At 43.0% G+C, this 13,190-nt stretch overlaps 1 protein-coding gene across 1 annotated transcript in view; it reads right to left on the bottom strand.

The window, feature by feature from the left end:
• The window catches only part of SLC2A3 (solute carrier family 2 member 3), an 89,115-nt gene extending 76,156 nt beyond the window's left edge, over positions 1-12,959 (bottom strand). The window contains exons 1-2 of the mRNA XM_087855585.1: positions 12,926-12,959; positions 10,668-10,745 (exon numbers count right to left, since the gene is read on the bottom strand). Coding sequence (XP_087711711.1) covers positions 10,668-10,688 — 21 coding nt within the window. The 5' untranslated portion in view covers positions 10,689-10,745; positions 12,926-12,959. The remainder of the gene's footprint in view (positions 1-10,667; positions 10,746-12,925) is intronic.
• Between the last annotated feature and the right edge of the window lie 231 nt (positions 12,960-13,190).

Raw genomic sequence — 13,190 nt, 5'->3', positions numbered from 1 at the left:
GTGCGAATCTTCTTACTTTGGTGTAGTCCCAATAGATTATTTTTCCTTTTGCTTCCTGGCCTAGGAGAATGTGGCTAAGGCTGATGGCAAAGAGATTATTGCCTATGTTGTCCTCCAGGAGTTTTATGGCTGCAAGTCTCACATTTAGGTCTTTAATCCACTGAGTTTATTGTTGTGTGGGGTGTAAGAAAACACGGCCTTTACTTCTTCTTTTTTTTTTTTTTTTTAAGATTTTATTTTTATTTATTTGACAGAGATAGAGACAGCCAGCGAGAGAGGGAACACAAGCAGGGGGAGTGGGAGAGAAAGAAGCAGGCTCATAGTGGAGGAGCCTGACGTGGGGCTCGATCCCTTAATGCTGGGATCACACCCTGAGCCGAAGGCAGACGCTTTAACCGCTGTGCCACCCAGGCGCCCCCCGGCCTTTACTTCTTACACATCATATCCTTATGTTGAGACAGCTTCCTTTCATTTTCTTCCTGATTCCTTGCCTAAATGTTCTCAGGTTTATTCTCTTCTCTTGAGGGCCTTGCCACTTCCATTACTAGGTCCATGACAACATTTCAAGCCTTAGTAAATACACCAATCCACACGTCCCTTGCCTCGCTTCAGCTATACTGCGCTAGATTTCCATTTCTGGGCCTCCCAAACCCACTGTACTAGGCAGGGTGCCTCAAGGATCTACACTGCCACCTGGTGGCCAACTATTAAAGAGAGGGGGCGACGCCAGGGCGCTATTAACAACCTAGCAACGGAGCTGAAGGCGGATGCGCAGAAGCGCGAGTCGTGGGCGGAACAGACAGAGAGAACTCCGTCTTCTTTGGTAATAATATTTTCTCTGCCTGGAAAGATCTTTCCAAAAATTTCTCTCAAAATTCTCTCACCTTTCAAAGTCCGGCGTAAGTGCCACTCTTTCCATGATCCCCTTTCTGAACTTCCAAGTTAGAGTATCTCACTCCTGTTAAAGTACTAGTGACTGATTCGGCATCTCCCTTGTAATTCTTACGGAGCTCCACATTGCCTATTCCAAACGATATTCTCAAAACCTCTGATCCTTTGAGGTACATGCCATCAGGATACTGTAATCATCTGCTGATATCCTGGGTTACTTCCCCGCTTTCCGTGGAAATTTTAAGACCTGATTCATTCCTTTGGTTACACCACTCCTACCATCATCATTCCTAGAGACTTTGTCATCCATGGAAACAGTGTGCTGGCCTCTGGACTCTCTGTCCACTCATTTCCAGTCATCTCGTTTTCCAGCCCACCTCCGTCACTTACTCCCATGGTGACCCCCCAGTCCGGGTCATTAATAATAAATGCATTCCTTCCAAAACCTCTGTTTCTGGCATCCCACACTGACCATTAATCACCCCCTCTGCAACAGCTTCTTAGTAGACGCAGGATCTCTAAGCCATCAGCTCTATTACGCTTTCATTGCTGATTACACTTCTTCTATTTTTACTTCCCACATCACCCAGCTTAAATTATTTCACTCATCACGGTACACACTCCTCTGCACAAACTTGCAATTCCCTGGCACTTCTTCCCTTCCTGTTGTATTTCTTGGTGAAATCCCAACCCTTGGTTAATTCCAGCCCTACTTACTCTGCTTGCTTCCACTCACTAACTAAGCAAACACAGGTGGGGAAATCCACAACCGTGCTAACTGGTCTCATATTAAATTTAGATGAAAATCTCAAGTGGGCTCTCAGCACTGCTCTGCAAAGCTTTATTTTTCAAAATCAATTAACTATTCTCCAAGAAAACAATTTCACACCTTTTCCTCACTGTTGAAATGTCTAAGATCTCGTCTTCCTTTTTCACTCTCAATTGATAATCTCATTTCTAATTTCATTGGAAACCTAGAGAAAAGAAATTCTTCATTTTTGTACTTTGCTATCAAATCTACTAGTTTGCCTGTGTCAGTATCCACACATGCAGCTTCCCTGCTGTTAAAATGGATGACGTGTCTCTTGCTCCCATCTGTTACGGCCAGCCCCTCCACTAGAGAACTGGATCCCTTTCCTTGTCTTACTCAAGGATTCTTTTTTTTTAAGATTTTTATTTATTCATTTGAGAGAGAGAGAGAGCATACGAGCGAGAATACGAACAGGGGGAAGGGTCAGAGGCAAAGGGAGAAGCAGACTCCCCACTAGGCAGGGAGCCCAATGATGTGGGGCTAGATTCCAGGACACCGGGATCATGACCTGAGCCGAAGGCAGATGCTTAACGGACTGAGCCACCCGGGCATCTCCATACCAAGACTTTCCCTTAGATAAAGACAAAATTCAGAAAGGTGCAGACTTCAGGCAGGGTGAGAAGCTAGAGAGTCTTACACTACCTACAAGATTCTATTTCTTTCTTTTTTTTTAAAATTATGTTATGTTAGTCACCATACAGTACATCATTAGTTTTTAACGTAGTGGTCCATGATTCATTGTTTGCGTATAACACCCAGTGCTCCATGCAATACGGGCCCTCCTTAATACCCATCACCAGGCTAACCCATCCCCCCACCCCCCTACAAGATTCTGTTTCTTAAGCAGGGAGGTGGGTGTAAGATGTTCATTAAAAAAAATCTTGCCTTTTTTACCAAGATGATGCTGAAAGTGAAGAAGGAAACCCCTCACCCTCCCAAAGCTGAAGCCAAAAGCAAAGGTTTTAAAGGCCAAAAAAGCAGTGCTAAGAGGTGTCCACACACTACGGCTCCAAAGGCAGCCCAAACGTCTCAGAAGAGCACCCCAGGGGAAACAAGCTTGACCACTATGCCATCATCAGTCTCCCTCGACCACTGACTCAGCCATGAAGAAGAAAGAAGACCACAACTTTCTTGGTTTCAGCTGTGGATGTCAAAGCCAACAAGTGCCAGACCAAAAGGGGCTGTGAGGAAGCTGTGTGACACTGACACAGCCAAAGCCAACACCCTGATCGGGCCTGATGGAGAGAAGGTACGTGTTCAACGGCTCCTGACTGATGCTTTGGATGTTGCCAATGAAACTGGGGCATGTGAACTGAGTCTAGCCGGCTAATTCTAAATATGTTTATATATTTTTACCATAAAAATTCCGAAAACACATATATTCCTTGATAGAGAGGAAATGATTCTTATCTCTACAGGAAGGAAATAAAGTCACTCTCAGGATGAACACCCCATATCTGGGCTCCAATGGCCAGTTCTCTATCTTTCCTACCCAACCTCTCAAAAACCTCTGACAAAACTAATCAAATAAGTTTCTTCCCTTGGCTTTTGATATATCAGTCTGCCCTGGTTTCTAGTTACTGCCTTTTCTTCCCATTTCTAAATGCTGGGACTGTCCCCAGTGTTCCAGTCCTTAAAACCCTTCTCTACATACACTCACGCGCTGGCTTGTCACCTCCAGACCCATGGCTTTAAGTACCATTTATATAAAAGCTCAGTCTCCAGTTTGGACCCGGTCTCTAAGCTACAGAATTGGATGTCTCCACAAGGAGGGCTAATGGGAATCTCAAACCCAGGACTGCTCTAGGCTCCTGCTCACTCCTCCACTAATCTGTGTTTCCTCCAGTTTTCCTACCTCAACCACTTAAGCTAAAAACAAAGGAACTAGTATTGAGTTCTGTATTACATTCACACCCTCTGCCTGATGCATTAGCAAGTCCTGCCTGCTGAACTGACTGCTTTCACTACCTGTTACTACCACCTTTACTCAAGTCAACATGAGCTCTACCAGTATGCCAATAACTGACCTGTCTGCTTTTGTATTTGCCCCCATACAGTTTATTCTCTAACCAACATGTTTAGTGACCTCTTAAAAAAGAGATTTTTTTAAAAGATTTTATTTATTTGAGGGAGAGGGGGAAGCAGACTCCCTGCTGAGAAGAGAGCCTGACTTGGGACTCAATCCCAGGACCCTGGGATCATGACCCTAGCCAGAGGCAGACACTTAATTGACTGAGCCACCCAGGCGTCCTTAGTGACCTCTTAAAAACATAAATCTGCTCTTATTTCTCCCCTAGCCAAAACCTTTCCAGTGGCCTTATATCATATTAAAAAAAAAAAAAAATCAAACATCTCACCATGGTCTGCTAGACTGTAGGTGATCCGGCCCTGGGCTGTCTCCCCATCTCATTTCCTAGTCTTCTCCTTGACGTACTGCACTCCTTCCTTGCTGTTCTTACAATGGTCTGAGGGCCAAATGCAGCCTACCACCTGTTTTCTGTTGTGTCTGTAGTTTGTTTTCTTAACTTTTTGAAGTAATTATAGATTCATATCTAGTTGTACAAAATAATACCCAGATCTCATATACTCTTTACCCAGTTTCCTATAAAGGCAACGTCTTGCATAACATAGTGCAGTATCACAACCAGGGGATTGCTATTGGTCAATCTACTCACCGTATAGCCAGTTATTTCTCTATTGATCCCAACCACTACTGGTTGATCCCAACCATTAGTCTGTCCTCCATCTCTATATTTTTGTCATTAAAAAAACGTTATATAAATGGGACCTATTTTAGTTTGGGCTGTTATAATAGAGTACTGTAGACTGGGTACTGTAAACAACTTATTTCTCAGTTCTGAATGCTGGAAGTCCAAGATTAGGGTGCCAGCATGGCTAGGTTCTGGTGAAGGTCTTCTTCCTGGTTTACAGATAGCCACTTTCTCATTGTATCCTCACATGGCAGACAGAGAGCACACAAAGGACCTCTCTGGCCTCTTCTTATAAAGGCACTAATCCCATTCATGAGGGCTCCACCCTTATAACCTAATAGCCTCTCACAGGCCCCACCTCCAAGTACCCTCACACTGGGGATGAGATTTCAACATAATGAATTTGGTGGTGGTGGTGGGGGGGAGACACAAACATTCAGTCCATAACAAGATCATATAATATGTAACCTTTTGAAATTGCCTCTTTTCACTCAGTATAATTCCCTTGAGATCCATCTAAGTTGTTGTATGTACCCATAGTTTATTCCTTTTTTTTTTTTTAAAGTAATCTCTACACACCCAACATGGGGCTCGAACTCACAACCCCAACATCAAGAGTGGTATGCTCTATCAACTGAGCCAGCCAGGTTCCCCTTTTTGTGCATTCTTTTAAAAACTGTTAAGGTTTTTTAAATAACAGTTTTATTGAGATAAAACTCACACACTATACAATTCACTATCAAAGCGTACAATTCAGTGGTTTCTAGTATACTCACAGAGTTGTGCAACCACCACCACAATCAATTTTGGAACATTTTCATCACCCAAAAAGAAACTCCATACCTATCTGCAGCTGCTCTCATTTTCCCCAAATTCCAAGCCCTACGCAACCACTAATCTACTTTTTGCCTTCACAGATTTGCCTATTCTAGACATTTCATATAAATGGAATTATATAATACGTGGACTTTTGCCCTTGGCTTCATAAACTCAGTACAATGTTTTCAAGGTTCAACCATATTGTAGCATGTATCAGCAGCACCCTGTTTCCTTTTATTGTTGAATAATATTCCATTGTACGGATATACCACATTTTATTTATCCAATCACCAGTTGATGGACATTTGAGTTGTTTCCACTATCATGAATAATGCTACTATGAGCACTCAAGTATAAGTTTTTTGTGTAAACATGTTTTCATTTCTCTTGGGTATATATCTAGGAGCAGCATTGCTGGGTCCTATGGTAATTCTATGTTTAATGTTTTGAGGAACTGCTAGCCTATTTTCCAAAGCAGCTGTACCATTTTATATTCCTACCAGCAATGTATAAAAAGGGTTTTCAATTTTTTTATATCCTTGCCAACACTTTTCAGTGTCTGTATTTCAATTATAGACAACTGGTAAGTGTTAAATAGTATCTCACTGTGGCTGTGCTTTGCATTTCCCTAAGGGCTAATGATATTGAGCATGTTTTCATGTGCTTATTAGTCATGTGTTAATCTTCTGAGCTATGTCCAAAGAGATCATTGGCTATTTTCTAATTGGTTTTATTATTGACTTGTAATTAGTCTTTATATATTCTAGATACAAGTCCCTTACCATATACATGATTTGCAAATATTATCTCCCATTCTGTGGATTGTCTTTTCACTCTCTCTCTCTTTTTTAAGATTTTATTTATCTATTTGACACAGAGAGAGCGCACAAGCAGGCAGAACTGCAGGCAGAGGGGAAGAGAGAAGCAGGCTCTCTGCACAGCAGGGAGCCCGATGTGGGGCTCAATCCCAGGACCCTGTGATCATGACCCGAGCCAAAGGTGGATGCTTAACCGACTGAGCCAACCAGGCGCCCCATCTTTTCACACTCTTGATGGTGTCCTTTGAAGCACAAGTGTTTAACCTTGATTATATCCAATATATCTATTTTTTTAATTTGTTATTCATGATTTTGGTATGTTATCTAAGAAACCATTGCCTGATGCAAGATCACAAAGGTTTACATACATGTTTTCTTCTAAAAACTTTATGGTTTTAGGGGCACCTGGGTGTTTCATTGATTGGCCAACTCTTGATTTTGGCTCAGGTCCAGGTGTCACTCTTGATCTCAGGGTCCTGGGATCTGTGCTCATTGGGGAATCTGCTTGAGGATTTCCCTCTCCCTCTGCTCCTCCCTCACCTTTCTCTCTCTCTCTCAAATAAATAAATCTTAAAAAAAAGTTTTATGGTTTCGGGTCTTACATTTAGGTCTGTGATTCATTTTGAGTTAATTTTTGTAAATGGTGTGAGGTAAGGATCTAACTTCACTCTTTTGCATGTGGCTATCCAGTTGTCCCTGCACCATTTGTTGAAAAGCTATTCTTTCCTCACTGAATGGTCCTGGCATCCTTGTTGAAAGTTGAATATAGGTATATGGGAGTTTATTTCAGGACTCTCAATTCTATTTTATTGATCTATGTCTAATGCTATGCTAATACCACAATGTTTTGACTACAGTTACTGTTGAGTTTTGAGAGGGCTTTTTGTCAATATGTGGTTTGCAAATATTTTCTCTGTAGCCTGTCTCTTTACCATCTTCACTGGGTCTTTTGCAGAGCAAAAGCTTTTAATTTTGGTGAGGCCCAATTTATCTTTCTTTTTTTTTTTTTTATGGTTTATGCTTTTGATGTCAAGCCTCTTCCTGTGCTTATAAATAAAGTTTCATTATAACACACCCATGCCCATTTGTTTACATAATGTCTGTGGCTGCTTTAACATATGACAGCAGAGTTGAATAGCCTAAAATACTGTCTGGCTCCTTACAGAAAACCTTGTGGACTCCCTGCCCTAATCTGCTAAGCCTTTCTACTCCAGCACCTTTACATCTACTCTTCCCTTCATCTGAAACACTTTTTTCAGATCTTCTCATGGCCGGCTGCTTATTGTCACTCAGCTTCCTGCTCAAATTCATGTTGGACAGGCCTTCTCTGATCACATTATTTATGCAACCTATCTTCTCATCCCAGCATCTAGGCCTTTCCCTGGCTTTATTTTTCTTCATGGAATGTATCACTTCCTTTGCCAGAATATAAGCTACATGAGGGTAGTTCTTGGCACCAACAGTACCTACCAGAGGTACTATTTGAAATATTTGAATGGATAAATGAATCATAGAGAACCATCACAGTTTTGAGAAAAGCAATCTTACTCCATAAATTATTTTATTAGGGGAACAATACTTGAATAAAAGAACTATGTATCTGATTCCCATCATAATTTGTATAAGTGATGTTTATGTGTCATTTTACGTCTGTGGTATTCCTTAACATAGTAAGCCGAGGAGTTACAGAGGGCTAGAAGGCAAGGATGTTTGAATGTCTTTAGATTTATTTTTCTTTTTTAAGATTTTAGTTATTTATCTGTCAGAGAGAGAGAGAGGGCATAGAGCAGGGGGAGCAGCAGACAGAGGGAGAAGCAGGCTCCCCGCTGGGCAGAGAGCCCAACGTGGGCCTCAATCCCAGGACCCTGAGATCATGACCTGAGCCTCAGGCAGACACTCGACCGACGGAGCCACCCAGGTGCCCCTAGATTTAGTTTTCTAACTCTGTAGTCCTTCCTGATCTCCTCTTGAACCTAAACTAAAATCCAATGGGTGAATAATACTGTAAGTTATATTTTTCACGCTGTGATTGATTTCTCCTGATTGTCTTTGGATTCTAAACCTCTTGATCTGTCTATTCGAACAACGTAAAACAAAAGAAAAGAAAGAGGACTTTGGTATAAAGACACTGATCACAGGCCAGCTCTAGCATGCTCTAGTTAAGTGACCTTGAAAATTTATCTCAAGATCTTAAACCTTGAATTCAGATAATAACATCTGCCTCACAAATCAATGTATGTAAATAATCAGAAGTTTAATATTTTCTATATGCCTATCTTCTGGCACAGAGCTCCTAAAACCCTTGTGATTTCCTAAGCGATAAGAATACTAGGAGCATCTCTTGTTCTAATATTTGTCTTTGACCCTGTCCCTGACACAGAGATCCTAAGACCCTTGTAAATTCCTAAGTGATGAGAGCACTAGAAGCATCTTTTGTTCTAATGAAGTGACTCATTACATTAATGAGAGGACTCCTGGATGGGGGCTGGTCACCAGAAAGACCAAACCATGGTCAGAAGCTTGGAACTTTCAGCCCTACCCCCTCATCCTCCAGAGCAGGGAGAGGGGCTAGAAACGAGTTAATAATTAATCATACCTACGTGAGGAAGCGCCATAAAATCCCAGTAGTAGGGGTTTCAGAGAGCTTTCAGGCTGGTGAACAAACGCATACTGGGAGAGTGACTCACCCCAAGTCCGGGAGGATAGAAGCTCCTGCACTCGGGAACCCCCAGACTTGCCCTATGTATCTCTTCATCTGCCTGTTCATCTGTGTCCTTTATCATCTTCTTTAATAAACTGGTAAACATACGTAAGTGTTCCTGAGTTCTGTGAGCCGCTCCAGCAAATTAGTCAAACCCAAAGAGGGGGTTGCTGGAACCTCTGATCTACCGCCAGTTGGTCAGAAGTACGGGTATAACCAGGGCTTGCAACTGGTGTCTAAAGTGTGTGAGTGTGTTGGGGGGAGGGTCAGTCTCGTAGGACTGGGCCCCTAACCTGTGGAATCTGATACTGTCTCCAGGTACGATAGCGTCCGAATTGAATTAAATTGTAGGACAACTAAGTGGTGTCACAGAAAATTGCTTGGTGTGAGGAAAACCCTCCACACATTTGGTGACCAGAACTGACGTGTTTTGTGTGAGTAGTAAACAAGATCCAAAGGAAAGAATCACAGCAGAGGAGAACCGGATTTTTCCCTACAGAGCTAAATACCTTGCCAAGTACTTAGAATATATGTTCTAGTTTAATTGTTACAATAACTGGCAAAGAGAGATGTCATGCAAAGAGCTAATTATGGTGTAGCTAATAGATATGAAATAGGACAAACTTGCACAGCCATTTGTATCTGGCTATGTCAAAATGACCTTCTTAAAAGTAAAGTCACTGTTTTTAATGCCAGTAACAACAGCAACAACCATCTTAAACCTTTACTTACCCTTAATTACCATCAAGATTCAGGAGACTTTGGGATGTTTAATTTCTGAATTATTGGGATGTTTCATAGATATGTAATTCTTTTAGAATAACACAACAACAATATATGATATCTTAATAATGATAAAGCTGGCATAATTAGAAGCCCACAAATAACAGATGTAGACAATTCTGTGATTTTTGAAACGGAAATCAAAGTAAAGGGTCTAATCTAATTATTAAATAAATATGCAGTGGGGGGACTAGATAGGGGTCTGGGATGGCAGGGGCACGGTGGCTTTCCTCTTAATTGGTCGAGAAGTGAACACATTGTAAAAAATAACCACTCTAATTTCCGTGTTTCATATCTTGCTCTTGTAGCGCTTCCTCTAACGTCTCTCCAAAGTAGTCTCAACAACTGTCATGTAAATGTATCGTCTTTTAAAATGTGTTGACTTTTATACTTTTCCAAAATGTACATCTTTTGGAAAATAGGCTAAGGGAAAGCGATTGCTCCCCCTCTTTTCTTCCCTTAGTATGACTATTAAAAAGTTCAGGGAAAAAGAATCAGGTAGTCTGAGATGCCAGCCATTCAAGATACCAATGAATTCCCAGAAACAACCTTATTTAAAGTCTTTCTAGACGTAATCACAAGTGCCTGACTTCAGGCAATATGTGATTTTAGCCACCTGATGATGTCTACCCTATCCCATCTCATTCCAAAGCATGAATACCTTTTTGGGGATGCTTATCACAATGCTTCGCAAGTAAGAGGACTCAGTTTCCCTCTAGAGCCTGTTCTATAAGAGTTCTTACCATCGTGCGTTCATATATTACTCTGTATTACTCTTCACACCTCCACAGCCACACTTCTTTTCAAAGACATTCCCCCAAGACCAGTTATGTATAATTTTACCAAGGCCTGTTTGCAATTACAATGCTGAACATGGATATTCTATCATTCTTATTACTCTTGATAATATTAAAGCATAAAACACCACCAGTGGCAAATACTAATTAATTGTGAAAAGAGAGAATGTGGGAATGTACCAAGTCTACTGGCTGCAATAGTCTCTCCCACCACCACTTATGTATGTCATACACGATCAAGACAACAAAAGTTTAGGAAGATGATAGGTATTATGATTATTAACACAACCATGACAAAACAGTTTGATACCAATCTGACAAATTCTTAATACTCACATCCTGTTTGTTGCTCTCCATCTCTCTGCTATACTAAGAATTGATTCTCCCTCCAATTCCTCTTCAGGGTACTGCTTCCTGTAAATTGTAATTGGCTAGTTATTTATTCGCTCTATCTACTTAAACTCCTTGAGAGCTTAAGTATGACTTAGCCCACCATTGGGCACACCAATAAATACTTGGGGAAGAATGTGAAACCTTGACAGAATTCTAATGATGTCTTAGATTAACTCAATTCTGGGGTCTTCAACAAAGTTCTTTCCTCTTGTTCAGTAGCCGGTGGGAAGAATTTTATCAAGTTAAGGGTTCTGGGGAGAGAAAAGGGACAGAGCTGGATATGGTGAAAATGGAACCTCTATATTTTGAGTCATTGCTTTGTCATCAACTAGTGGTTTCCCCATTAGCAAAATAAGCAGGGGTTACGTAATCTTGCTGTTACAAAATTCTGGGACTTACTGTGGCTTATTTTGTCATATAAAATTTAAAATATTGGAAATAAGCCACTTTTGGCTTGGAAATGGCCTAAAGTGCTTCAGTGAGCTGCAGTGCCGTCAGAAATCATGATTCTGGGGGGCCAGGGTGGGTCAGTCGTTAAGCGTCTGCCTTCAGCTCAGGGTGTGATCCCGGCGTTCGGGAATCAAGCCCCACATCAGGCTCCTCTGTCGGGAGCCTGCTTCTTCCTCTCCCACTCCCCTTGCTTGTGTTCCCTCTCTCACTGGCTGTCTTTTTGTCAAATAAATAAAATCTTAAAAAAAAAAATCATGATTCTGCTTAACCAGTTACGAAGTCGTGAGTCTGTTCCCTCCTCTCCTGAAGTGGATGCATAGCTGTGGGGATCAGCTGGGATGACACATGTTGAAGCACCAGTGTTATTTCCTGAGTTTATCAGGAGGAGGCAGAGAATTAGGACAGACCATTCCTCGGACTATTCCATACCCTCCCTGTTACTTCTCCTTTCCCTTTCTCTCTTCAAACTTCTCACCCCAGTCTCATCTCTCTCCTTTCCTCTGTCTGCTACTTCTTATCTTCTAAGTCATCCTCATTTGGGATAGGGGGTGGGGGGAGGGGACAAAACCAGAAACAAACAAAAACGGCCCATAACTCTTTAAACTCGAGTAAATATAGTTTTCTTAAAAAGGGAGATGCTACTTGGTTATTTATGAAATTCAGATGAATTCTTCTTGAAAACAAATGGAAATTCTAAATTTAGTCTATGTATTAAACTGGGACAAAATTAATAAGAGCATTTTGCCAAGGGCACCTGGCCTTACTCCCCTTCTCTTACAGTTCAGGAATAAAGCACTAAAGGAATGGATGATCCATAATTTTCTAAGAAAATTCCACTTTTCATCTTGCAAAAACCTACAAAATTAATCTCATCTGCACAGAAGTTAAACTCCTGGTAGACATCTTTCAAGTTCCCTCTGCCTGGACCATTCTTCGTGGCTCCTTCACTTCCTTCAGGTCTCTGGTCAAAAGATACTTCTTTGGAAAGGACTTCTCAGACCCACCGCATTCCCTTCCCCAGATTTAATATATACCATCCCTTCTCCCTCGCCCGGGTTAATACAACAGTTCCCTCCCCATCTCTTACTGTGTATTTTCTTCATAAGATTTATCACCGTGTTTTCTTGTCTGTCTCTTCGCTAGAATATAAGCTCCAGGAGGGCAGGGCCATTGTCTACCTGGTACACAGTGGGATCCCCAGTATTTAGAACAGGAACTGAGACACAATAGGTCCTCGGGAAATAACCAATATTCTCTCCAATACTCAGAGGCGACTTGCTGGTTTCTCCAGAGCCGCAGGACCCCTTTTCCCTCAGCCCAGCCCAAGTCTGGGTCACCACCCCCCTTTACCCGATCCCAGCTCGCGGGCTGGTCCTCCCACCTGCCGGCCACTGGGACAGCGCAGCGCGCCCACCACCCGGACCCGGCAACTGCAGTTGGGCCCTGCGGCTCCGCTCAACCGCCCATCTCCGGGGCCCCCCAGGCTTTTCCGCTGGTCCCAGGCCGCCGCGCCCGGGAGTGGCAGTGACGGGGCCACTGCGCTTCCGCCGGGCTCGCTGAGCAGCCGTTAGGACCCCCGCTCTGCTGCCAACTGCCAAGGATTCTTTTCTGATGGATCCGTTGATGCGGTAGTAAAACGTGACTCGTTTATCCGGCTCCCTCCGGAAAGAAGACGCGCGCTCCCACCCGCGGGCTGCGCCGGGGTCCCGCTCTCGAGTCCCGGCCACCGCGGCCCCAGCCCTACTTCTCACCTTCGCACCAAACTGACCAGCCCTGGAGGCCGCCGCCAGACCCATCCGGCGTCTTCGGACGAAGGCGGCTGGGAACCCTTTACGGGGAAACAGTGCTGGGCCCCACCACCCTTAAAGTCGCCGTTAGGAGGGTGTTAACATTTCTGCTTTAAGAGATACCCGTCCCCCTCACCGCCCCCTCGCCCCCGAGATGGTGCCCCCAGATATCCCCGCGGGGCGGGCCGCAGTGGGCGCCGAGAGGGTGGAGGGGGGCGCGCGGGGGTGG

Source organism: Ursus americanus, chromosome 25, assembly GCF_024610735.1.
Source record: "Ursus americanus isolate L20-20 chromosome 25, mUrsAme1.1.p, whole genome shotgun sequence".
In the NCBI taxonomy this organism is placed as follows: Eukaryota; Metazoa; Chordata; class Mammalia; order Carnivora; family Ursidae; genus Ursus; species Ursus americanus.
The sequence above is the reverse complement of the archived record's forward strand: the minus strand, read 5'-3'. Positions and strand labels throughout refer to the sequence as shown.